Here is a 27,528-nt window from a genome sequence, read left to right on the forward strand (position 1 = left end):
TCCTCCAGCCTCTCCCCTTTCACGTGAACGAGGCTGCTCCCCACTTCAGTCTGGTCAAGGTTGAGGAAGCTTTGGGAGACAGTAACCGCTGCACTTTAAATGGCGGTGGACCGTGCAAGAGCGTGTCCAGGCTCTGACAAGAGAAGCCTTGTGATTCGATTTCTGTATCTACTTCCCAGCCAGCAGCACATGCAGGAGTTCCCCGTGGGCTGGACTCTGGGCTGTAATACCTGGTAATATTTCCACAGGTGGGAGGGAGGAGAACAGAGGCCCAAAGGGCGGGGCTGGCGGTGGAGGAGGATCCTTCTGGCATCTCCTTTCTCCCTCTGGATGGTGGTATTGCTGATTCTCTGTTTTCACCCTCATTTCTCTCCTAAGCTGGTGGCTGTGCTCCCCACTGGCTGCTCTGTCTTTGAAGTGCGTCTGGGATGGGAGGGGCTGTGGTCATGAGGAGGGAGCAGGCCTCTACGTAAACTCACCGAGGGCAGGAACAGTGTTGTAATCTGTAGTCTCTATAAACCCAGAACTTGGTTGAGTGCTGGCATCTAGTAAAGCCTCAATAAAATTGCTCTGAATGAAGGAATGGATGGTGAAGGAAGGCAGTTCCGTTTGTGTGGTTTCCTTAGCAACTTTTTCAGTTTAGATCTTCAGTAGCCCAGTGGCAGTCTCCCCAAATCCATTTTCTTGAAACAAAAGGCTTTTTGAAATTCTCCAACTCCCTGTTTCCTAAAGTTTGGGGAGTGGCCCAGGGATACCCAAAGAAGAGCTTGTTCTCCAAAGAGCCTCACAGTCCCTTGACTTTCAGAGTGCCATCCCATAGGAACTGGCCAGAGAGAGCCAACTGCTGCCTTTACTTTTGGCTGCCCAATTCTTGGTCATTGCTGCCAGAACTGTTCCTGTTTTGGAGAGCTTAAAATTTACAAGCTTCATTATTAATTCAATCACTAATCAAATCAATAGTTATTGAGTTCCTCTGTGTGCCAGACCAAGAATTGGGGATGTAATGGTAGGAAAAGCCAGGTGCTACTTTTCCCCAGGAATGAGCTATTCTACAGATGAGAGCTGGTCTATGATCTTTGGGAAACACCATCTGCATTGGCTTGAACTTGGTCCCTGGTGTCTGGGAGAGGCTCCACTCTCTTTGATGGGAGCAGTTCACTTCCCTTTGCATCCCAGCCATTTTCACCCTGAGCTTCAGAAACCCGTGCTCTTTCCTTTGAAACCCAAAGACCTGTCCCTCAGAGAAGGGCTAGAGCAGCAGTCAAGATCTCCTTGGACGTGATGACCTGCTTGCTGGGATTCTGGCTGGAGTAATCCCGTTCTTGGATCTGGATTTTGAGCTCATTTTGGACAATTGATAAATGGGTACAAGCTGTGATGCTTTAACCAGAGGACCATCCAGTTAATTAGAAGTTTATGGAATGCTCAAGGAAAAATCCATAGATAACTGGGTGGCCCTGGGTGAGGTCATCTAGGAAGCCAGTTTCCCTCTATTGTGTTACTTTGCCAATTCCAGGGGCTTGCCTTGGTTGTCATGGCCGAGTTGCCACCTCTGGACCAGGACTGTGCTTCAGCCTACAGGAAGGGAAGCAAAGAAAGAGGAAGGCATATGACCTATAAATTGTTCACATCCCTTTCATTCCTGTTGCGTTGGCCAGAACTTACTTCCGTGGCTATAATTTGCTTCAAGGGAGGCTGGGAAATGTAGTCTCCAGCTGACTGGTCATGTGCCTCATAAAATTTCCAGAGCCTATTACTAAAAGGAAGAAGGGGAGAATGGACACACCTGGACAATAAGCAGTCTCTATCACTCATCCGTCTGTCCTTTCCCCACTGCACTAATTGTTTTTGAATCCTTATATCATCGACTCCCAAACCTCATTCCCATGATCCCTAACCGTGGCTCTCTCTGTATTCATGGACCTGGCCTGTTCCAGACTGGTTCTTTTTGCTTCTCCCCTAAGTCTCTGTTAGGAACTTGCTTGGGGTGGGGGACCTTCTGCTGGAAGGGTATCACAAAGAGAGAAACCGTATGTTGACAATGATCCAAGGCCAGATCCACATACTTTACAGAGGTTGCGGGTCCCTTCTGTACTTCAGCCAAGAGCTGACAGGGATTAAATGTGTATGGAGATATTGCTGAGACATTTCATGGCTTACAGGTAGGAGACAGAGCAGCTAAGTGTGAGTGCTTGAGGGGGTCCAAGCATAAGCTAGAGACTGCCCACCAGTAGCCATGGCTTCATCTTCCTTCTCCTCCCCCACCTCCTCATCTTCAGCCTCTCCAGCATCATTAAAATCATTATAACGACCATTTATTGCACACCCCGGTGCCAGGCACTCTATGTGCACCATCCCTTTTAACCTCCACTCCAACTCAAGAGGTAGGTGTAGTATTTCTATCTCACAACTTGAAAAGTTGAGGCACAGAGCGGTAAGAACGGATTTTATACTGTTGTTATAAGGATTAAAGGACACAATTCAGGTAAGGCCCTCTAGCTCATGGCCTGGAAAGCACAAAGTACTCAATAACTATATTACCTGTTATTGTTTTGACAGAGGAAGAAACTAGCCTACAGAGGTGAGTGCTTTGCTAGTGTTGGCTCCCGAAGTTACATATAGGACAGGTGTAGGATGGTGATCTGGTTCGGGGTGTTTGGGACTGCGAAGGGACTTGTGCGGAAGCTGTGTTTGCATACAAAGCACAGCATGTGAACTTAGCTGTGCATAACCAGAATACCAAAATTTTCTAGTCTGGTTATATTCATACTTTACATAAGACTGTCATCTTCCCCTAGAAGGACCCAGGTGCTGCCCTTGTTCCTCTGGACAGCATGAATTGTACACTCTTCCTGGTTTTCTTCAAAGGGTTTCTATAAGTGTTTGACAGTTTTTGGATAACAGTGGTGACAACAGGCATGGCTGGGTTTTTACAAACAAAGACTTCTCAAACCTGAAGAGAATAGCAAAGATACCAGTTTATGAAAGCCTGTGTCTGATTCAGATCAGAGCTAAGAGTGGTTTTTGATGAGCTCTAAGTGAAAAGCAAAGCCAGCCCTGCTCATCTAAGGTGCTAGATGGCTGGCTCCAGTCTCTCACTCACTGCTTGATTCATTTCTTCCTAGGCCACCAATATTTATTGAGCACCTAATGTGTGTCAAACACCACCTAAGCACTGGGAAAGTGATGACCTGCATAGCTCCCCACTCAGAGCTCACTGGGTCCTTTGTAGAGGACCCAGGAGTATAATGAGACGAGTACTATATATTTTTTATATTGGGCCCAAATCTGTGAGTTTGTTCATTTATCTGCTCTTGCACTTTTTGAACATTCTCACCGCTTGCTCTGTTAGGTGCTGGGGGTACACTGCCAGGAAAGGCTGTTCCTGCCTGCAGCCTCTGCTGTCTGGGTGAGGACAACCTGGGCAAAACAACCAGAAGGCAATGTGCTGAGAGGTGCTGTTGCCAAATGCAATGGTTAATTTTATCAACTTGAACGGGCCACAGAGTGTGCCGACATTTGGTTGAACATTATTTCTGAGTGTGTCTGTTAGAGTATTTCTGGATGAGACTGACCCCAGAGTGGTGAATTTTGTTAAGCAGATTGCCTTTCCCATCATGGGTTGGCCTCATCCAGTCCTTTGCGGGCCTGAATAGAATACAAAAGCCCGAGGAAGGAAGAATTCCCTGTCTCTGTCTAACTGCCTTTGAGCTGAGACACAGGGCTTCTCATGGCGTCAGCCTTGGACTCAGACTGGAACTTATACCAGAGGCTCTCCAGGGCCTCTATCTTGCTAATTGCAAATCTTGGCCTTCTCAGTCTCCATAATGGTGTGAGCCAACTCTGTATAGCCTATCTATCTTCTATCCATCATCTATCTATCTATCTATCTATCTATCTATCTATCTATCTATCTATCTATCTATCTATCTATCATCTATCTATCTATCATCTATCTATCATCTATCTATCTATCATCTATCTATCATCTATCTATCTATCTATCTATCTATCTATCTATCTATCTATCATCTATCGACTTATCTGATCAATTCTGTTTCTCTAGTTGGCAAAAACTCAGAAACATTGATACGTAAAGACACATGTAGCCCCATGTTCATTGCAGCACTGTTCACAGTGGCCAAGACATGGAAACAACCAAAAAGCCCTTCAATAGAAGACTGGATAAAGAAGATGTGGCACATATACACTATGGAATACTACTCAGCCATAAGAAATGATGACATTGGATCATTTACAACAAAATGGTGGGATCTTGATAACATTATACGGAGTGAAATAAGTAAATCAGAAAAACCCAAGAACTACATGATTCCATACATTGGTGGGACATAAAAACGAGACGAAGAGACATGGACAAGAGTGTGGTGGTTACCGGGGGTGGGGTGCACGGGAGGGAAGGAGGGAGAGGGGCACAAAGAAAACTAGATAGGCCCTGGCCGGTTGGCTCAGCGGTAGAGCGTCGGCCTGGTGTGCGGGGTACCCGGGTTCGATTCCCGGCCAGGGCACATAGGAGAAGTACCCATTTGCTTCTCCACCCCCCCTCCTTCCTCTCTGTCTCTCTCTTCCCCTCCCGCAGCTAAGGCTCCATTGGAGCAAAGATGGCCCGGGCGCTGGGGATGGCTCTTTGGCCTCTGCCCCAGGCGCTAGAGTGGCTCTGGTCATGGCAGAGCAGCGCCCCCTGGTGGGCAGAGTGTCGCCCCTGGTGGGCATGCCGGATGGATCCTGGTCGGGCGCATGTGGGAGTCTGTCTGACTGTCTCTCCCCGTTTCCAGCTTCAGAAAAAATACAAAAAAAAAAAAAAAAAAAGAAAGAAAGAAAACTAGATAGAAGGTGATGGAGCACAATCTGACTTTGGGTGATGAGTCTGCAACATAATTGAATGATAAGATAACCTGGACATGTTTTCTTTGAATATATGTACCCTGATTTATTGATGTCACCCCATTAACGTTAATAAAAATTTAATTATAAAAAAAAAGAATGTAAATATTTCTGGATGCATTTTGGCCACATATAGATATCAAATGCTTTAAAAATGTTTCATCTTTTCACCCACAAACTCCACTTGTAGTAATCATTCTTAAAGGAAAAAAGAAATCAGACATTAACACAAACATTTATGTTTAATGCTGTTCATCATAATAAAATCTACCATAGCAAAATATAAAATTTGCATATACAAATAAGATCCAATTTTGTTATAATTATAAATAAAACTTCTTTGTTAAAAAAAAAAAAAAGAAAAGAAAGTCTTAGGCGCACAGCACCCACACTGAGCTGAACAGCTGCCCAGCGCCCACCTGGCTAGCACTGCCCACAGCACGCCACTATTCAAGCTTCCATCACCATAGTTTACCTTAAAAATTGAGGTAAAATTACATCATAAATTTATAAGATTTTATTTATTCATTTTAGAGAGGAGAGAGAGAGAAGGGGGGAGGAGCAGGAAGCATCAACTCCCATATGTGCCTTGACCAGGCAAGCCCAGGGTTTTGAACTGGTGACCTCAGCATTCCAGGTTGATGCTTTATCCACTGCACCACCACAGGTCAGGCTCTATCATAAATTTAGTTAGTTATCCTAAAGTGTACAATTAAGTGGCATTTTGTGCATTCACAAAGTTGTGCAATCACCACTACTATCTAGTTCCAGAACATTCCATTACCCCAACAGGAAGCCCTGTCCCCATGAGTAGTGACCCCCATCATCCCCCACCAGCCCCTGGCAACTGTGAACCCATTCTCTGTGTCTGTGGATTTGCCTGTCCTGGACATTTCATATAATGGGGGGGAAAAAAAAGAAAAAAAAGATTATACACCAAGCAATAGCCCTTGAAATGTCTGGTGCATTGAACAAAAGTGCCCTTACAGGTTCTTCATGCTTTGGAAGCCTGGGAGTGACTCAGACTGCAGAAGGGTCTGGGCTAGCCTCCTCTCCTGCCCTCCCTTCCCTGATCCCTCCCCAGTCCTTCCCTCTCTCCACCTCTCTCTTCCCCTTCCTCTCCCTCTTCTCTTTGATTCCCCTCCCTTTCTCTCTTTCCTGCCTTCCCCATCTACTTCTGGTTCTCATTTTTCTTAGATTCTTGTATTTCCTTTAAATTACAGGTTACAGGTTAGGGCCATATAGACATATTTCACATGAAGATGTGAATAATTAATATGAATTAAAATGTTGCCACCCCTACTCCAGGGTTGGTGATTCCCCCCCCCCCCCAGCAAAGAAACAAATCCTTAGCTAAAGAGCTGATGCTTTATGGGAGAAAACATGGATGTGAGCCACGGAGTGGGTGGCAGGGGGTTAATTTCCTGGCCATGAAGCCTTCAGCTCTTCTAGATTTCAGTGTGTATGGATCTTAAATACCTTCACAGGGACTTTGACTCCATTTCTGGTTTCAGCCAAGGAGGGAGAAGCCAGGCCACAGAATTTGCATGGGCCAGGTCTACAGCCAGGTCCTAGGAAGGCTCAACTTACCCAGCAGGGGTCACATGTACCATAAAGACCACTAAGTCAGCAGCCACACTGCCCTTATCCCCACTTCTCCCTGTGGAAAGGCCTCATGAGAAAATGTAAATGACCACTTGAGGGCGCTGTTTACTCCACAATTTTTCTGTAAAACCTGCAGTCAGCTCATAAGGGGTTTACTTTGTTTTGGGGCTTAATCAAAGGATGCTTTTGGGAAACAGGAGCAATGCATACTCCAAGATCTTCCTTAACATGAAAAAGCAGAGGTAGGAAAGCTATATATTCTGAAAATATCTTGATATGTAATAATTTTGAAATTTTAATAGGACACCTGCTTCTATGTGCAGCATAAAATAATGTTTAAGAGCGCCAGCCATGCTGCCCAAACCAAATTGGGGTTTGAATCCCAGTGGGACCCCCCACTAGCTTTGTGGCTTTGTCCTGTGACTGAGTCTCTCTGGGCTGTAGCTTCAGGGGCCCTTGTGGGGGTTACCGGAAAGAGGCACAGAACACTTCCTGGCATCATGCTAAGTGCATAGAGCTAAATTAAAAAGCTATTAAGTTCTATTTACCAAATTAAAAAAGAGACCAAGAAGGTATTAGCTGCTTGTCGATCAAATGGAGGAAGGACTTGAGTTCAAAGCTGTACAGTTGGATAAAAATGGAAGGAGAATTTAGACAGACGGATTGGCCGGGTCAGGCCAAGCAGAGAAAATGCCACCAGAAAGGGTGTTTATTCCTCCTTCTGTATAAATTCTGCAATAGCGCTGCATTCATACACTCGCCGGGCCGAGAACCAGCTTCTTTCAACGTTACTCTCACTTTGAGCCAATTTCATTCTCATTTCCTTTCACTTATTGAGACCACGATTCACCCCAGCTAGAGGAGCAGAGTGATAGCCAAAACATCATGTGGGTTTTGGGAACTTGAGAGGAAAGGAACACTTGCAGCATGTTATTACACAGGCCATGTAGACTCTAGGGCTAACATAACGAGGAACTTGGTACGTGGGTAATTATGTGCACTTGAGTTGAGTTTTAGAAAAGCATATAAAAGAAACACGATTTCCTCTTTTAAAAAGGCTATGATGGCAAAAGCACTTCGTCAGCAATTATTATGCAGCACTATTTCAAGGGCTGGGCTCTGTAGATGCGTTTTAATCACTAAAAAGGAAATCTAATTGGGGCGAAGGTCGTTGTTAGGAATGGCAGTTTAGAAGTTTTGTACTCACAGGTGCTGGTGAAAAGCTGATTAATCCCATTCAAGAGTATAAGAGGCTACATTCGTATAGCTATACATAAGGTACCAAGTACTTTTATGTAAATTCTCTTATTTGATGTTCCCAACCACCATTTGAGATATGCAGAGGATAAAGAATATTATTACTGTCATTAAGAAAAACGGCTTTATTGAGATATAATTCATACCAAGCACTCACCATTTAAACTGTGCAATTCAATGGTTTTAAGCATATGCACAGATACATGCAACCATCACCACCATTGATTTCAGAACATGTCCATCACATCAAGAAGAAGCCCCCATCTGTTAGCTACCACTCCCTCCATCTTCTCCCTGTTCCTTTTTCTCCCTATTCCTGGCCCTAAGCAATCACTAATCCACTTTCTGTCTGTACAGATTTGCCTGTTCTGAACATTTCACATAATTGGATTCATATAATATGTGTTTTTTTGTGACTGGCTTCTTATACTGATTATAATGTTTTCACGGTTTGCTTATATTGTAGCAGGTGTCAGTAATTCATTCTTTTTTATGGCTGAGTAATAAATATTCCATTGTATGGAGACAGCACATTCATCAGTTGGTATACATTTAGTTGTCTCCACCCTTTGTTTATTTTAAAGAATGCTTCTATAAACATTAACATACAAGATATTTTGTGTTGACACATGCTTTCATTTTTCCTGTATGTACACCTAGGAGTGGAATTGCTAGTGTAAGGTCTGTGGATAATGGGGTAAAGGCCCGGGAACTTTGGCTAGGACCGCCCACAACCAAGCGCGCCAAAAGAAACTTCCCAGGAACCCTTTGGAAAAAAGCGACTGTCTGCCAGCCAGTGAGATTTCACTACATCATATTAGCTCGACCACCCTAGGGACCCTTTAAATATCTCTCACGCGGGTCACACCTTTTGACTTCCCTGGCCTCCATCTTTTCTCGGGGCCAGGGAAGCTCGTGGGGCAGGATGGGCAATGTACTCAATAAAGCCTTTTATTATTCCACACCTTGTGGCTCCAGCCCCATCCTTCCTTCCTTCTCGGTGGGGAAAAATACCTCACAGCCAGGTCATATGGTAACTCAGTGTTTAAGTGGTTGAGAACTCCTGGACTGTTTTCCAAAGTGGCTGTCTTTCACATTTCCATCTGCCATGTAGGAGGGTTCTGTTTTCTCCATATCCCTGCCAATGCTTGTTATTATCTGACTTTTTCATTCAAGCTATTCCAATGGATGTGAAATGGTATCTCATTGTGATTTTGATTTGTACATCTCTGATGACTAATGAGGTCAAACATCTTTTCATGTGTATCAACCATTTGAATATCTTCTTTGGATATATGAAGAAATGTCTCTTCAGATCCTTTGCCCATTTTAAAATTGGGTTGTCTTTTTTTTATTATTGAGTTGTAAGAGTTTTTTTTATATGCAAGACTTAACACTTTATCAGATATATGATTTGCTAATATTTTCTCCCATTTGGTTGGTTGTCTATTAACTTTTTGGATAATTCCCTTCAAAGGATAAAATTTTCAATTTGATGACCAATTTCCAGAGACTTTAAATTTTTATCATTTTTTAAAGGTAATCCTCATCAGTTTTGGAGGGGAGCCAGTTCATAGCTCTCAAGCTGTGGTACTAGATGGGAAACTTGTGTTACTACTATTTAATACATGAGAACAGTGGTGGGATTCAAGTAAATAACAATCGGTCCTTTGCCTAATGACTGTTTTAAGTACAAGAAAATGATATACCGAGGGTAGTTTATTATTTCATGCATTTAATACTTAAATAAGAACAATAAAAGAGGTTCACAAAACTAGATTATGTTATAAGAAAGTCTTCACATATTAATAAAAAATATTAACTAATACCAGACAAAAACCAAGAAAACTGTTATTGGAGATATTTCCATACTGCTTCTTGACTGGTATCCTCACTTTCACTTGCAATTCTTTTCACCTTTATGATGGATGCTTAGAATATGCTGTCATGCAGATGAATGTTAAGAAAGAGTAAGGAATGCAAATTTGTGATTTCCACACTGGGCGGCTGCCCAGGTACCCGCCTTAGAGAGAACCCTGATTACAAGTGCCATTTTAACAACTGGTTGGCTGAACTCGACGAAAAATTAGGCTGTTGGTACTGCCAGACTGGTGCAAATTGGCTGAGTTGCACCACTGAATAAGAACAATGTTTATATATTTGGGAGACTGAGGGTAACATTGGAGAAAGGAAAGTCACCCTGGGTCAGAAGAGTACAAACGTCTAATCATAGAATTTCAGGGTGGTAGAGGATGTTAGATGTTACAGATTTTACTGGATAGAGCAATCTCTCTACAATTACTTTAAATGTGGCCCTTCAGTCTCTACTTGAACACTCCCAAGTATGAGTAACTCACTGCTATTAGTTTAGATTAAACATGATCTCCATGAACAATATAACTATCTAAAACCAAAACAGTATGTGCCTAACAAGGTCTGCTATATGTACAAACAAAAAGGAAAACAGAGAAAATAGGTTCTTTGGAATCCTGAACAACCTTATGTCACCAGCAGGTCATGGGCATGCTGTAAGAAGGCAACTCACTGTTTTTGGACATCAGGTGCCCAAGAGACTGCTCTAATTTTAGAATTAACATAGTGCTTACTAAAGAGGTCCAGGACTCATGGGTCTGGAATGTGATGTTCTTTCATCCTCAGGCTCATGGTCTATTGTTGATTCTGCTCCAACATGTTCAAATATCGAGAGGGAGAACCAGACCACATACTTAGGTACGTGCCTAAGGGGTTTACTAAAAGATATGACTTAAATGCCAACCTTGAAAGAAAGAGTTGGTGATGGCCACTCTTTGATGGGCTAAGAACTTGTTTTCATGGTGGCATTGTGCTGATGAGCCTCTACCCATTCCAGCTCCTTTCTCTGCCCTTCTCTGCCAGCTCTGGGACCCAGAAGGCTGAACCCAAAAGGGGACATCAGCTGGGCCCTGCCACTAACCAGCTCACAGTTGTGGTCGGTCAGTGGGGAGCATCAGCAGATCAGAGAGTAAGAAGAGAGAGGCTGAGGTACTGCTTCCTGGCTCTGGAACCTGGTCTCTGGCTGGAGCCGTGGCCCCCACTCTGTCCCAAATCTAGTAGCACAATTTCCTGTCCTTGTCTTGCTGGGCCTAGGAGTGCTGATGACAGCTGGTTTCTGCGTGTCTCACCATCTCTTAGTTTGTATCCTCAACACCCATACTTTTGAAACAGACCTTTACAGAAATCTCTATGTGATTCGAGTGGGGGTGAATTCTATTTCCTACCTGACAGATTCCTTGTTACCATCTTGCCGTGGTAATGATGTTCCTTCCATCTCCTCCATCTCTTCTAGCCTGGAAGGAAAGTAAGCCCCATGTTGCTCTCCTAGCGCTAACTCTAGGGGACCTCACGTGCTTATCTGGGTCTCAGGTAAACACAATAGATGACTGTTCATATCCCACTTTGGAATTTCAAGCCTCTGTGGATGCATGAATCTGTTTATTCCACAAAAGCTTCTTCCAAAGGTAGAAGAGCTAATGTTTCTATGTGGCTCAAATGTTACTTGGGCTCAGATCTTATTTGGTTCCCGAACTTTCCCTGCATTAGTGTAAAATATACATACAGTCTTAGTATCGTATGGAAGAGAGGGAAATTTCAACTCATAGCACATGGTATCCTAGTTTAATTTTGAGCAGTGTTCCTTGGAGTTCTGTCCCAAAATCTGACCTAATCAGTATGTGTCCTTATCCCTGAACAGGAACTTAAAATATTATTTTTAAAAAGTCTAAGCATAAGAAAAAGCAAACTGCTTGTAAGGGCTGTGTTAATTCACCCACGCTTGTTCTTTGTATTCTTAGCCAAATGACTAACCTTCTGATTATAAATAGAGGGGGCGTCCCAAGACCTAGGCACCCATCATATCACAAGTCAGCCCAGGCTATATTTTTACCAAGTGGTTCACTGGCATACTGGCTTGAATCTTTTATTTATTTATAGTGACAGTAGCATATTTGGTGCATACACAGTCTCCTAAAAGCCTGATAACCCTAGTTATCTTATGCTATAAGTGTCCCAGCTTTCGCTGTGTTAAAAATCAGTGTTTGGGGGTGAAGGGAGATGGGGCACATTCCGTTTTGCCAACAATTCCCTAGTGGAGAGTGTCTTCGGAGCAGCCCTGTCTGCTACCAAGGAAACCTGTGAATTCTCCGCGGAAGCTGTCAGGCCAGCTGAGAGGCATCAGGGATGAAAATCCTGAGTTATTTCTGGAGTAGGTGATTGATGTTTCAAATAGAAGCTGACATGTTGATGGGATCCAGGCTCGATGTGATAGGAGTTAATGAGGATAATGATGATGATAATGATATTTACATTATACCTTTCTTCCAAAGAACCTTTCAGTCCTTTTATCTCATTTGTGTTGAAAATGTCCTTTTGAAGGAGAGGAAGGTGTTATTGATCTGTTTTTCAGGTGAGAAAATATTGAGAGAGTTAATTGCCTCGCTTTTAGGTTTCATTTAGGTGGTAAGGAGAGATGTTTAAATGACACTTTAAACTTAGAGAAATTAAACTTAAGAAAAATGCCAGTCTCACTCCCCATTCATCCAATACAATGCTGTCATACTAAGCTCCAAGTAATACCCTTCCCTGATCCAAAAGTCTTCGGGGCATCCTCATGGACTGCCAAATTCAGTCTGCCTGAGCAGGCACGTCCCTGGACGTTCCCACCTACATGGTCTCATTGTACTCTTGTGCTTACCCAAGTTTCAGCCAAACAAATACACTTGCTTGCCCCTACCATCTGCTCTGAGTACCCTATTCTTCTTTCATAATGGTCATCACACTTGCAGTAACTTCATATATCTTCCAATTAGGATATAAATTCCAGGAAAGCAGGGATGTCACCATTGTATCCCCAGGGCCTAACAGACTTAACTGATACATAGTAGGGGCTTCTGAAGTGCACACCCACCCCTATGCCTTTGCTCATGCTGTTCCTTCAGCTTCCAATGCCCACACTCCCATCTCTGCCTGCTGAAGCCAGAGCTGCTGTTCCACACTCAAATCAAATCCAACTCCTCCTTGGAATCACCACAACACCACCGTTCTTTTTAGTTCTTACCTTACCTTTGGCTGTGTTATAATCTCTTTTTTTTTTCTTTTTCAAATGCAGGGAGGGGAGATAGAGAGACAGACTCCTGCATATATCCTGACCTGATCCACCGGGCAACCCTGGTCTGAGGCCATTCTCATAACTGAGCTATTTTTAGTGCCTGAGGTGGAGGTTCCATGGAGCCATCCTCAGCACCCAGGGCCGATATGCTTGAACCAATCAAACCATGGCTGTGGGAGGGGAAGAGAGAGAATGAGGGGAGGGGTGGAGAAGCAGATGGGTGCTTCTCCTGTGTGCCCTGACCGGGAACTGAGCCTGGGACATCCACACATCAGGCTGACACTCTACCACTGAGCCAAATGGCCAGGGTTTGTGTCATGCTCCTTCCCTGCCCCTCTTGGAGTGTCAGCTCTGGAAAGACAGGAGTTGTACCCAGAGCTTGGTACAGTGTGAGCATGTGAAACGTGTGCACTTATCTAAAGCTATTGCTGGTCAGCATTCTTCATTCAGAAAAAATTCCATTTCTAGAGTCTGTAGCTCGTCATAAAAGGTAATTTTTCTTGTCCTTATTTTCCTCCATACTTCCAGAAGGCTGGGAAGAAGGTCAGTTGGGAACCCTGCCAACTCTGCTTTAAAAAGGTGTCTCCATTCTCTTTGAGGAGCACCCTGACACTTAGGTAGATGGTGGCATTTTCTACAGGGGGCCCAGAGCAAGTTTGCAGGGGTAGCTGTTGGCACTTTTAAGTTTCATTGACCATTTCAATGACAACCTAAATATGGGAGAACTAACTAGTGCAACCTCTCCTGAGGAGGTGTGATGAAATCAGTGACTTCTCCAGGAATTTTAGTGCTGCTTCATGCTTCTGGGGGCCACTTGCACGTACTGTTCAGTTGTGATAAGAAGACACCAGATTGAATCAACTCTGGGCAATGTGAAACCTTATAAACAATACATTTTTTTTTTTGGCAGCTTGAAGACCCTCCCAGCTACCAGCAACATGGGCATACCAACACATCTGTGATGTAACACTCAATATAAATTAGAAATAGTTGCTTTAACAACCATATCATGGAATATGCAGGACTGTTAAAATTGATGATGTAGATCCATATTTATTGATATGGAAAGATGCCCACAACATATTGGTAAGTGAAAGAAGCAGTCTATAAAATAGCATAATTATGTAAAATTATTTCATATTTATATCCATATCTATTCATAGATGTGTGAATATTCTCCAAATGTTAATAGTAGCTATCTCTAGGTGATGAAATTTGGGTAGTTTTTTCTTTACTTTTGTTTTTATAGTTTGTTTGTATTATTTGAAATTTATTTTTACAGCGAGCAGTTATTTTTACAATCAGAAAAAGAAAACAAAGCTATTTTTAGCTAGAAAAAATTGTTGAAAATTAAAAAATCTTATTAAAAAAGTCTTCACATTTCCTTTTGATGTAGTCTCATTTGTTTATTTTTTCTCTTGTTTTTCTAGCCTGTGAAGATATATCAGAAAAAAATATTACTAAGAGAAATGTCAGAGATTTTACCACTTATGTTTTTTTCTCTGAGTTTTATGGTATTGATCTTACATATAAGTATTTAATTCATTTGAGTTTATTATTGTATATGGTGTAAGGTGAACTAGTTTTATTTTTTATCTATCTAGTTTTCCCAACATCATTTATTGAATAATCTTTTTTTTTTTTTTTTTTTTTTTTAGTGAGAGAGAGAGGGACAGCTAATGACAGACAGTCAGGAAGGGAGAGAGAAGAGAAGCGTCAATTCTCATGTGGTTCATTGATTGTTTTCTCATATGTGCCTTGACTGGGGAGGGGGAAGTGCTTCAGCTGAGCCAGCAACCTTGGGCTCAAGCCAGTGACCCTAGGCTTCAAACTAGCGACCATGGGGTCATGTCTATGATCCCACGCTCAGGCCAGTGACACCGCGCTCAAGCTGGTGAGCCCATGCTCAAGCCAGATGAGCCTGCACTCAAGCCAGTGACCTCAGGGTTTTGAACCTGGGTCCTCTGTGTTCTAGGCCAATGCTCTATCCCAGGGGTCCCCAAACTACGGCCCGCAGGCCACATGCGGCCCCCTGAGGCCATTTATCCGGCCCCCGCCGCACTTCCGGAAGGGGCACCTCTTTCATTGGTGGTCAGTGAGAGGAGCATAGTTCCCATTGAAATACTGGTCAGTTTGTTGATTTAAATTTACTTGTTCTTTATTTTAAATATTGTATTTGTTCCCGTTTTGTTTTTTTACTTTAAAATAAGATATGTGCAGTGTGCATAGGGATTTGTTCATAGTTTTTTTTTATAGTCTGGCCCTCCAACGGTCTGAAGGACAGTGAACTGGCCCCCTGTGTAAAAAGTTTGGGGACCCCTGTTCATCCACTGCACCATCATCTGATCAGGCAATTAGATAGTGTTTACCCTGTTGTATGTTCTTGCTTTCTTTGTCATTCCATCTAATTTTACTTATATGTGAAATATAAACAAAATAAATGAACAAACAAAATAGAAACAGACTCATAGACTCAGAGAACAGACTGATAGTTTGGGGGACTTGGTGAAAAAGATGAAGAGATTAAGTAGCAAAAATTGGTAGTTACAAAATTATCAAGAGAATGTAGAGTACAGCAGTGGAAATATAGCAAATAACACTGTATGTGTGCTAAGTGGGTACTGCAAATATCGGGGGGAAAACTTTGTAATATGATTGTCTAATTACTATGCTGTACTCCTGAAACTAATACAAAATAATGTTGAATGTAAACTATAACTGAAAAATAAAATTTAAATTAAAACAATTCAAATTTTCTAAAAAATGCTTACTGTAAATCAAACAAACAAAAACAAAAACCAAACTCTTCTATGAGAAAAGAAAAAATTGTTTAACTGCCTCAGAATAACTAAGTCATATTATGTGCTGACCACAGTGAGAAGTCAGGGAGGAGCACGTGTGAAACCAAGCTCTCCTGACCCAGCAGGGAGGAAACACACGCTTTCTAAGCACCTAAAGTATGCAGCATCTCTTCAAAAAGCATTGTAATTAAAGCTACTGATGGTGGTTGATTTACAGGTACAACATATATAATTCTGTACCTTATAATAGAAAATAGAAAATTTTCTATCTCTGATAGCAAAGAAGTGATGATTTAACTCAACAGAACTATTTCTGTTAAAAAAGGAGAGAGAGACATACGTTGTTGGTCACAATACAACTCACACTTTATTCCATTGTGATTGGTATATTGTAGGATCAGGACAGCAAGAGACTAAAATCAGTGCAGAACTTCTCTGGACTAAGGGGTCGTGAAAGGCGTCACTGGTTTTGGCACACGGAGTGGATAATCATATATTGGCTGGAACAAGATGGTCAGTAAAATAAAATGCACAGACCTAACGCCATGTAGGAAATTGTGTCTGAGTTCTACAGAATGTGAAAGAATAAATAATTACAAAGACTAACATGCAGCTCTACCTAAGTCACAGTATTCATCTACAGACTATTTTCTCCCCTTAGGGATGAAGAGATGACCTCAGTAATCTATCTGTTCACAGTAGCTTAAAAGAGGAATCAATACACATTAGTGAGATCTGCCTGTTGATTTCTATAGCAATCCATCATAATTGAAGAAATAATGCTAAATAACGTACTTTCTCTATATTGTCCTTACTAAACTGAATCTTACTGACCAAATAATTCAAACCTTGACTTACTTAAATATAAGTACTAATGTTAAAAAGCAGTTTTTGTGAGTTTTTCTATCCTTATAAATCACAATGGTCAAGAGGGGAAGCTATGCAACAGGTTACCTTTCTTCTTCAAAGGCAACATTATGCTGATGAGAACGTCAAAGGAGTAACACTACTGTGCTGCAAATGTTTTAGATTTTCACATCATCCTATCTCATGGGTAGTCCAAAGAAGCCAGCCTTGTTGGTGACATAGCTTTGCAGAAGAAGGTTCCGTAGAAGAGGCACACAGATCCTAAGTGATTTCTTGAGACCAAGTGAAGGAAAGAGGGAAAGAAGGAAAGGAAAGGAAAAGTGAAAACAGCCTTGGTTGGACAAAGTGTTAAAAAAATCATTCTGCTTAAAATGGACTGAACCCTAAAAGGACTAGTTCTTTCATTTGGAATGATATAGATAAAGATGTTGAAAATTATGTACCGGTTCGCTTTAATATTCAGCCTAAACCAGCTGATTGGGTTAGTTGTTCCATGATTGTTTTTGAGATGTTGACCTCTCCCAAGGGGATTTCTGCTTCTGTCAGCATAAGGCCATATTTAACCTCAAAGGGAACTGTAACTGCTGAGGATAATCTTTCTTTATTAACTTGGGCACAAGTTCATTCTCTCTTTGGTAAAAACATGTTATTCACTCATGATAAGACAGTTGGAAATATGACATTGACCAAGATAATTGTTTATCCATAGGATGTATATTATTAGATATTTGTATGTGAAATGAATTCTGAAGTTAAGCAACAAGGAGGTGGAGGAGGAGAAGGAATTTCTTGCAATTCTGGCAAAATAAATCATTAAATAAATGAAAAAGACACAGAGTGGTTAAAGATGTCTTGGTTATCTCAGAGGTTTATTACTGCCACTTACTAAGGGAAGATGAAATGAATGAAGGTAATTCTCTCTTGATCATCAAACATAAGAAATGTTTAATTACATACACAAAGGTAAGCAGAGCAAGACTTGAAGTCCTATTTCTTAATCTCCCTGATTCTTCCTGTTAAACAACAAGCCACAGGCAATTTAGGAAAGGTGGATATACTAGAAAACTCAAGAACGTGCCTGAGTCAGTCACCTTTCCTTGGAAAGTACCATTTCCCTGGCCTGCTGAAGGCTGATTCTTTCAGGTTTTAAGTAAAAGACAATAATCTCTCCCTTCTCTGTTGCATTGTTTTAGTAAGAAGTCCATGCCAGTTGAAGGTTGTATAATTTAAAGGCTAGAGAGGAAAGACATTTTAATGAAATTCCACAGTAAATATTCATGGATATTTCAAAGAAGTGCCCATTGTCAGCAGCTGGTTTCAGGCACCAAGCCAATCACTTTCTGAACATGCTTCATCTGGCTCAAGCTAGATCATTGATAACAGTTTGAGATGTGATGTCTCTTCTGAAAGAAATACCTCTGCCAGGCCAGGATAATTGCTGGGGGTAGAAGGCTGGTAATAGGGTGAGTCACAATGGGAGGAAATGGAAATGAACTGAAGAAAAAATAAGACTTTTTCCCAAGGTCTGTATATGGCCAGTAACAAAGCAAAAATTCATGGAATGTGACTTAAAGACTTTCTAGGATGTTGTACTCATGGAATGTGTCCAAGCTTCCTGATGTACGACTCCCTAGCAACCATCTGGTGCCAACCTGACCCTCCTAGGTGTGGTGCCCTGCTTCCTCTGGAATTCCGATTTCTGGGGAAACCCTGACAGGATGTACCTCGGTGCAGCTAACTGTCCCCTGAACAGCTGCTCTGCTTTTGTTCACAGTTCTGTGGAGGGACCCATTTGCCCTTCTGAGGGAGAGAGCGGGAGGTGGGAGATGTCGCCACGAGGCAGAGAAGACCGACGGCAGACAGGCTGACCTGGCAGGGAAGGATCTAGAAGGCAAGACCCCTGATCTCACCCAAGGTCAAAGTGACTGTGATAGAAGTGAGAAAAGCAAAAGAAAGTAACTGGAAAAAAGTTTTCAGAGTTTGCAAGAAAAAAAAAGAGGGAAAAAGGGAGAATCCATGGATCAGGGCATTTCGCAGGAAGCGAAGATGATGAATGACAAAGAAAACAAAGTTCCAGCTCATCTGACTGATCAAGAAGACATTCTTCAGCACATATTGTCAACTAAATAATTTTCTCACTAATAATTCAAACACTAACTGAGTGTTTCTTTACAATCATTAATCACACTTCAATAATTCATTAGCTCTATATTTTCTAGGCTGCTTACTTCATTTAGCAAATCCACAGTTTAGGTGCCACCATGAGGGGAGGGAGGGAAGGTGCAGAATGAGGCAATTAAACCTAAAATTAAACTTCTGTAAACCGGAGTTAGTAGCACAGTGGCACAGTAGATTGTCAATGGAAACGACAGGACTGGGGACAGTTGTCGGCCTTGTGGATGTGCATTGCGGCTGCAGGGAGGGACTGCCACTCAGGAGTCTACCTTCTTGTTAATAAAAACCGAGCAGCAGGTGAGCAGCCCATCCACCTTTTCCAGTTCCGAGAGGCCCACGGGGATCAGCATGTGGTCCTTCAGCTTTTCATACACCTACAGCAGGAACCAAGGAAAGGGAGAGAAGGGTTATGCTTCGGCTTCTGTCTCACCACCTGCTCTTCGCCTGGTGTAGAGAACTAATTTGGCTGTGAATTTGGGGTTTTCACCTATTTAACCCAAGATGTGCATGCAGTTTAGACCACACACATGCCCACAGCCGTACTCATAGAGCTAGGAGCACTGGTTAACCACTAGCTCTGGGCTTTAACCTCAAAGCCAGAGATGTGTCAGAATGTGGTTGGTACTGGAGATGTTGTCATTGCTAGAGTCAGTGATATAGGAAAGGCGGTGGCTGTGTTTTCAGTCTGAGTATTACTCTTTCCACACTTTAAAACCCTCCAAACTATACTTTACTCTTTCTTTCCTTACACCATTGGGAAAAACTGGAGAAAATATAATTTAAGTGAAGCATTTCAGGTCCAACTGCTTTTTAATTACAGGTGTGAATTTTATAACATGTTTTGACACTCATAGGAAGCATGTGTCAAAACTTCAAATTAACAGTCCATACGTTTTTCTCTGATGATCAAACAAAGCACATTTAAAAAAATCACTTGAAAACACACTACCGAAAAGCAATCTACCATGCTTGTTCAGGAAGCACTTTGTTTCTTAAAATTCCTTCAGTGGTTAAGAGCGCTGGAGCCAGATAGAGGTGGGTTCCAAATCCAGTTCTGTCAACCTACTGCCTAACCTGTGACTTCAGTCAGATGACATCCTCTCTGAGCCTTGGGTTACTTTCTGAAAGATTTGGATAAGAATAGCACCCTCATAGGACTATAAGTTAATGCAGGTAGCATGCCTGGCAATTGCCTGGCACAGGGGAAGCCCTCAGTAAATGTGGATGTTACCTTTTCTTGTGATGACAAAGGCTAAATTCAGAAGCAGTTAATAATGATCATCTGGCTGTCAGATGATCAACATGGCTGAAAAGGCACAAAGGATCCAGAGCTGCAAAATTCCAAGTGAATTATTGGATATGAGTGCTTGTTGATATCATAGATTGCAGGGTGGGGGTCTAGGAATCTGTTTTTAACAACCCTGCTGCACATTAAGCATGGGACCCATTATTCATCCAGAGCTGGTTAGGGCCAGTCTGGAGTCAGGAGTCGCACCTTTTTCTCAGGTTCACACTTCAGCCATGGAAATAGAGAAAAAATTGTTTATGATTCTCCCACCCTTATCTTTTTATCTGTTAAGAGGGGAGGGAGATGGATTATATATAAGCCTAGAAATTAAACAGTATTCATAGTTAAAAGGTGGCATAAAATTTCACCTAAAATTTGAAAGCTTAAGATATAAAAAAAAGTAAAATCAATGATTACTTAAGGTTCTTCTGCATGCTTAGTGTAACCAGCTTTTCTACTGGACAGACATGAAGATGCTGAATGCCTGAAAGATAGGGACACTTGACAGATCTGCAGATGAGCACTGTTTTATTCGCTTGGTAGGATTAAATGGAAATGACTAAAGTGTACAGCTGAGACTGGTGGTGTGCCCCCCAAACAAGGACGACCCCAGAATCCCCTACCCAGGTACCATTCCCTTGTTGGAACACACATGCACAGACTCTCAGAGGGGCAGTGGCTGGTTCCAAGTGCACTCTGCTCTGGCTTTCTGACAGAGTACTTTAATGCTCACTGGGCTACCTAGGACGAGTGGCCCCTTCTTTCTGCAGCCCTGACGATGAGCACCCACCTCTTTGGGTCATTCACACGCCTCTGCCTTTGAGAAACAAATGACCCTCTGATGAGGGCCAGCTCAGATTTGTCAGAAAACAGTGAGACAGTTGACCATCTATCTAATTGTAGGTCTCTCTGCTTACTGAGTATCTGAGTGTGGGGAAGTATATTTAGTATTTAGTCAGAGGGGAGCAGAGTGTCATAAATTTGTCATAATTAGGACAAATTTTAATATGAGAGTTTTTACAAAGTTTCTGTCTTTTCAAACGGACTGTTAGCTCCTTGAAGGAGGCTTAGGCATAGTGCAGTGAACAAAGCAGGGGCTTTGGAGTCAGAAAGGTCTGGGTCTGAAAAGCTCTGAATACCAGGCATGCTGATATCAATTACTGTGCGTCAGTTAGTGACTCATAACACGAATGAGAAGAGTGCATTTAATATACTTTCCTTGAGCCCTAAATTACATGATCCTTTCTGCTCTCCTATTAATACGGTATGTATAGAGGAAAAGGAAGATCCTGTTAATCTGTCACATGAAAAAAAATCCCCCCTAGGAAGATTGTCAGGGAAGCCTACCTAGCTGCAGTGGGCAGGAAGGATGGTTTTTACCTTCGCACTTTCTGGGTACTCTTCGGGGGTTCGGTGCAGCAAGACATGGCCTTTGCCAGGGATATTTAGGTATAAACAGTTTGCAGCCACGTCATCAGGCACGGTGAGTTTGTCATAGCGGTGGTCACTCATCTGTTGCATGATCTATAAAGAGAAACACAGCAGGCTTTAGCAGAGTGTCTCTCCACACTCTCAAGCAGAAGGAAGGCAGTGTAATGGGCGATAAGCTTGCAACAGAAGCCTGAGAACATTGCTCTGTGTGGAAGTTCCTGTCTACCACCTCCAGTCACTTAGAGCCGGGGGGAACCTGAGAAAGCTGTGCCTCTTTGCAGGGGTTCTTCTTCTTCTTGTTCTTTTAAAAGTGTGTGGTCTCTAATTTTTAAAAGGTTTTGTAACTGTCATAAGACCTATCAGTAAGACACAAAATGGCCACATGTATATGAGGCCCAGCTGGAGTTTTGATGTCATCCTTGGCTGAGTAAGCAGGGCTGACCTGGTCTGCAGGGGAAGAAGACTGCCACAGTCATCAGAATGGTCAGTGATCCGATTTAGCAGTAGCTACACACAGAGACACACAATTTGTCTCCTATGAACATTTAAATACACCTGTCTGTCAGCAGGTGTACGAAGGGCATACCTGCTAGTACAATTAGTATAAAAATCACCTGGGGAGAATGTGAAATTTGTATTCCTAGGCTTTATCTCCTGCCACCTGATTCTGGCTTAATAGACTTGATGTGAGCGTCAGAAATTTGCATTCTGAAAGCCCGCCAGGTAATTCTGAGACAGATCCAGGGACCACACTTGAATAAAAACTGTCATAACAGGTCTATTCATTGAATAATGGGTTTATTAGTATCTTAGTATAAAATAACTTTATAATAATTCAAAAAGAAGTCTGCACAAAATTTAAAATGTTAATACCCCATCATCACCTCCTCAACGCAATCAAAACAAGACTCCTCCAAACAACTCCCTCCCCAAACCACATACACAACAAAAATGTGCAAACATCAAAAGCAAAGCAAATATTACTTTGGGCCTTGCCACGTAGACTTTTTCCATTCTTTATCAATAACCTTATGTTTTAAGGAATCTGCCAAAATGTCATAATGAAGGTATTACCACGATCTTTTCCACAATCTTGCTCTAATATTTCTTACCAAACAGGCATCTTTCTACCCTTCAATATTTGTGTGAAAATGTGTTGCACGTTACTAGAGCCCAGAATCAGGCAGATTTGCCCCCGCGGTCATGGCAGCATTGGACGGTGAGGTTTATGGTACGGAAGTGTGGAAGAGACTGCATGTTCCCAGGAGAATGTGAGGAGCGGCATGTCGTAAGCCCTTCCTGACTCACCAATTAGGTGAACTATTCACTTCTCCTAGCGACATATGTCAAGAGCGAGAGAGGCCCGGAGTAATCTGATGATGGGACATCCTTTAGAGCAGGGGTCCCCAAACTTTTTACACAGGGGGCCAGTTCACCGTCCCTCAGACCGTTGGAGGGCCGGACTACAAAAAAAACTATGAACAAATCCCTATGCACACTGCACATATCTTATTTTAAAGTAAAAAAACAAAACGGGAAGAAATACAATATTTAAAATAACAAACAAGTAAATTTAAATCAACAAACTGACCAGTATTTCAATGGGAACTATGCTCCTCCACTGACCACCTATGAAAGAAGTGCCCCTTCCAGAAGTGCGGCGGGGGCCAGATAAATGGCCTCAGGGGGCCGCATGTGGCCTGCGGGCCGTAGTTTGGGGACCCCTGCTTTAGAGAGAAGGAAACATAAAGAATGGAATGAGCCTATGCACTATGTCAAAGGCTCAGACACAGAGATGAGCAGGACATAGACCCAGTCTTAGAAGATGTCACAGTCCAATGAAGGAGTCTGACAAATAGATAATTACATTACAGCGAGACCAAGCAGCGCACCATGCTAAATATTTTACATCTGTTATCTTTTTTTATTTTATTTTACTATTTTAACTTAATTTTTTAAAATTTATTTTTTATTTTTTCCGAAGTTAGAAGTAGGGAGGCAGTCAGACTCCCACATGCGCCCGACCAGGATCCACCTGGCATGCCCATCAGGGGGCGATTACATCTATTATCTTATTTCAAAATTCCTATTTTATTGATAAAGAAACTGGATTTTAAAAGCTTGAGGCCATCTAGGTGAAGTCAAGTCCAGATCTGTGCACCTCGAAGCCTTATTAATTAATTGTCTCACTCTGCTCTCCTTGACCTCCACAGCCGCTGCGATCTCTCTCTCCTACAGACTACCATCAACACCTGCATGTTTGTTGTTGTTACATTTGTTTAGTACTTATTATTTTTCTTGTGATACCATGCAATTCTTTTTCATATGCAATCCTATCTTTTATGGTACAGTACAGTTTGGTGTAGCTATAGAACTAGACTCAGCATCTCTCTTGCACTTTATAATTTAAACTGTTCTTTGAAACAACAGGTCCACAGAGTACACTAGTTGTAGGGTGGGCTCTTCTTTAGAGCATGGATTGAGAAATCTTAAATATATTCAAATATGTGGACAACTAAGAAGTTAACGACACTCTTAAAGATGAACTATTTTAAGCAAACTAATAACATTCAGTTTAGCCCTCTTTACAAAACAATATGCTCAAAAAAAATATGAAGTGGCTGGTATAAAAGAAAAAAAATCCAGACCTAAATAGTCCTCTTCTATTATGAACTGGCAGTTTTATGCAGATTTCCTTTTTGGCTACTTTCAAAACACAGTAATGGTGGTTTCCATTTATTATTGTGTGGAAGGGGTACATTAAAGCCCCAGCTGTGGAGTGAGAGCTGGGGTTGAGTCTCAGCTTTAACCTTCCTGAGCTATGTAAATTTAAGCTTTTTTTTTTTTTTTTTTTTACTTCTTGTTTCCTCACCTATAAAATTTGGATAATAACAGTCTTTTATACTTATTGTGAAAGTTAAGTAGAGATAATGTACATAATAAGACACAGTAACAAGCCCTTAAATAAGCCACTAGTATTTTATGACAGCATGACCAGTCAAAGTTCAAGTTTCTAGTCTGCAATCCCATCTCCTATTCTGGCAAGCTTTAACCTTTAACTTCACTCTTAAAATAGCTTGTTTTGGAGGTCTATCTTTATTCTTAAAACCCCATAGTACTATACCCGTCATATTCCTATGGTGTTTTCCCTAGTGTCCTGTGTTCTAAAGCCTACATAGGGAATCCAATGGTCTTGCGGGTTTAGTATCCCTTCTGCCTGGATCACCTAGAGAGAATTGCTGGAAAGTTCCCAGACTTTTCATAATTAGGACAAATTTTAATATGAAAGTTTTTACAAAGTTTGTTTTTTTTTCAAATGGACTGCTAGCTCCTTGAAGGAGGCTTAGGCATAGTGCAGTGAACAAAGCAGGGGCTTTGAAGTCAGAAAGGTCTGGGTCTGCAGTCTTGCTCTACAAAACACTAACTCTGTGACCCTGAGCAAGTTACTTAAACTCTCTGAGCTTCAATTCCTTCAGCTTTAAAATGGGATGGCAATGTCATACCCATTCCCCATTAGGCAACATTGAAGATTATTTTTTAAAACAGAACAGAACAAAACAGATCATGTATGTGGAGTGCGTAGCACAAGCCCCCAGCACATATTAGGTGTGTAATAAATGTGAGCATTCTTCCTTCTTTGTTGTTTACAAGTCACCTGTATATAGCAGATGATTGAAATATGTTTGTAGCTAATTGACTCATTTCTTCATTCCTTTCAAAGGATATAGGGGACCTCAGAAGCACACGAGAACGGACTGTGTGAGCAATTACATATGGGAACAACTGAATTTCCTCAGAAAAACAAGGCGTGATCTATGTCCAGAAATATAAATACAGTTCATTACATAAAGTAAACCAGGCTGAAATCAATGAGGCCAACGTTTGTCTTTTTCTTTCTGCTGTACAGAAGGACACAAGACTCTGTGATCCCAACCCAAATGACTCTGTGATCCCAACCCAAAGGACACAAGACAAGGACACCAGGAATGGTGGACCTGGGGTGAACTAGAGCATGCACAGCACCTAAAAGCATTAAAACAGAAGGAAAGAAAAACAATGTTGTGTATAGTGAAATGAACACAAATGCCTCTGTTGGTTTGTAACCCTTGGTTTAGTAAAATGGCTCCGGAACCAGAAGAGCAGATTGGTTTCTTCATGACATAAGTGGGGCTGTTTCTAATTGCAAGCTAGAACTTAGGCTTTGTGTGACTTTTCAGCAATTACTCTTGGTCTGTCTGACCAGCGTGCTTCTTTCCTGGTACAGGGAGTAGGATTACACTATGTCTGAATCTCTGCTTACTGTGTCCTGTTGAAGGAGGGCCAACATGGTCAGTCTGCTCATGTTTGCAGTTAGAACCAGACTGATCCTTCACAGGGTTTGGGCCTAACTGACCCCAGAAGTTCAGGATTTCTTCCAGACCAGTAAGGAGATAGTGCCCTGGGCCAGAGGTCTACTAAGTTGAACCCCAGTGATTCAAGGGTCTCACAAAGATCCTGAAAATGTGGTATGTACAGTCATTACCTGGTCAAGATTGGACACAAACTAACAGTCCCCCCACCCCCAAAATCTTGTATTTCCATTGATTTAATTTTCTAAGCAATTGGGAGGATTGTGGGTAGCATATTTTGGTCTATCACATTGAGCCTAGTTGGTCTCACCATTCACAAGCACTAGATAATTGCCAGTTGGTTTCCAGGTTAATTCATGGTCTATAGATGATTTGTTACACTCTTTGCTCATACACAAAGAAATAACCTATGTACAAGATGAGCTGGAAGAGAAATAAGCATGGCAAGACCACCCCTCACAGGCTGACTATACCTTCACTGGTCCTATAAGCAGCCTGGCCAAATTTCCTACCTCTCAGTCTGACTCATGCACATCCGGTGGTGGCTCTGAGGCAGAAACATGGAATGTTTTACATCCTAGAGGAAGTGTTACCAAGGATCCAAGGATTGTTATCAGGGCTGATTTCTTGTTTATCAGTAAGGGAGCAAACTAAAATTCCAAGGAGGTGCCCACCTCAGAGAGCGCCCAGTTTGTTTTGGAGTAACAGAGACTGTGCTTCCTTTCCCTGCTGTGCTTTATTAACTTGGGCTCCTGTGCTCTCCAAGCATGCCCCACTCCCACCCTCACCTCCTGAGTGAACAATCCTCCCATCTACCCAGTTCCTATGTGTTTGTCCTGTTCTTCAGTTAAAGACATTTATTTGACATTCTAATTGCTGCTTCTCCTCACTCTTTAGTGTTTCTCTGTTTTCTGGGTCTTATAATTTATAGCTTCTAGTGGGAGCATTCCTAAAATTATTGACATAATGGCCAGTAATCATTTAAAAAATCTGGTGTTGAAGAAGAGCTCGATGGATACCTGAACCATTAGAAAGATGAACAATTGGGTCCAAAAACAAATGAATCCGGAAACATCACTGGAGGCAAAAATGACAAAGCTGAAACTGTTTTACTTCAGGCACATCATGAGGAAGCAGGGTTCCTTGGGAAAGGAAAAATAGAAGGCAACAGGAAAATAGGAAGAACAAATCTGAGATGGGTTGATTCCATAGAAGAAGCCATAGGCGTGAGTCTACAAGCAGCCAGGCAGGGTGCTGGAGCCAGGACATTGCGCACATCACTCATCCATGGGGTTTCCAGGAGTTGGAACAAACTCAATAGCACATAACACACACACTTAACCTAGCACTGTGTCAGGATAGTTTAATTTTTTTCATTACTGTGAGGAATGATAATATCTTTAGTGAGGAAGTAATTTAATACTGGGAATATATAAAGTAATTCACTGCTAAGTTCTACTCAGAGTTACTCTTAAAATAAATGTCTTAAAACCACCAAAGTCACCTTAAAAAAAGTTTTTCAATTAATTTATCAAGGCCCCAGGGTTATCATTTTAAGACAGGTTAGAAAATGTGCCAAAAGAAGTGACTTTTAATAACAGAACAGGCCCCATTTGGAACAGTAAATGGTTCTGCTTAACTGTGGAAAGAAAATAACGGAAAAGCTATGTGAGGAATAGTCTTTCTAAATGAAAACGATTTAGGAAA

At 41.9% G+C, this 27,528-nt stretch overlaps 1 protein-coding gene across 3 annotated transcripts in view; it reads right to left on the reverse strand.

Moving 5' to 3' along the window:
* Window positions 1-17,419: 17,419 nt before the first annotated feature.
* The window catches only part of DDAH1 (dimethylarginine dimethylaminohydrolase 1), a 164,274-nt gene continuing 154,165 nt past the window's right edge, over window positions 17,420-27,528 (reverse strand). For all 3 annotated transcript variants that reach the window (XM_066376696.1, XM_066376694.1, XM_066376693.1), the window contains exons 5-6: window positions 21,422-21,565; window positions 17,420-19,127 (exon numbers count right to left, since the gene is read on the reverse strand). In XM_066376696.1, the coding sequence (XP_066232793.1) occupies window positions 19,011-19,127; window positions 21,422-21,565 (261 nt within the window). In that variant the 3' untranslated portion in view covers window positions 17,420-19,010. The remainder of the gene's footprint in view (window positions 19,128-21,421; window positions 21,566-27,528) is intronic.

The sequence above is a fragment of the Saccopteryx leptura genome, chromosome 3 (genome assembly GCF_036850995.1).
Source record: "Saccopteryx leptura isolate mSacLep1 chromosome 3, mSacLep1_pri_phased_curated, whole genome shotgun sequence".
NCBI classification, from domain to species: domain Eukaryota; kingdom Metazoa; phylum Chordata; class Mammalia; order Chiroptera; family Emballonuridae; genus Saccopteryx; species Saccopteryx leptura.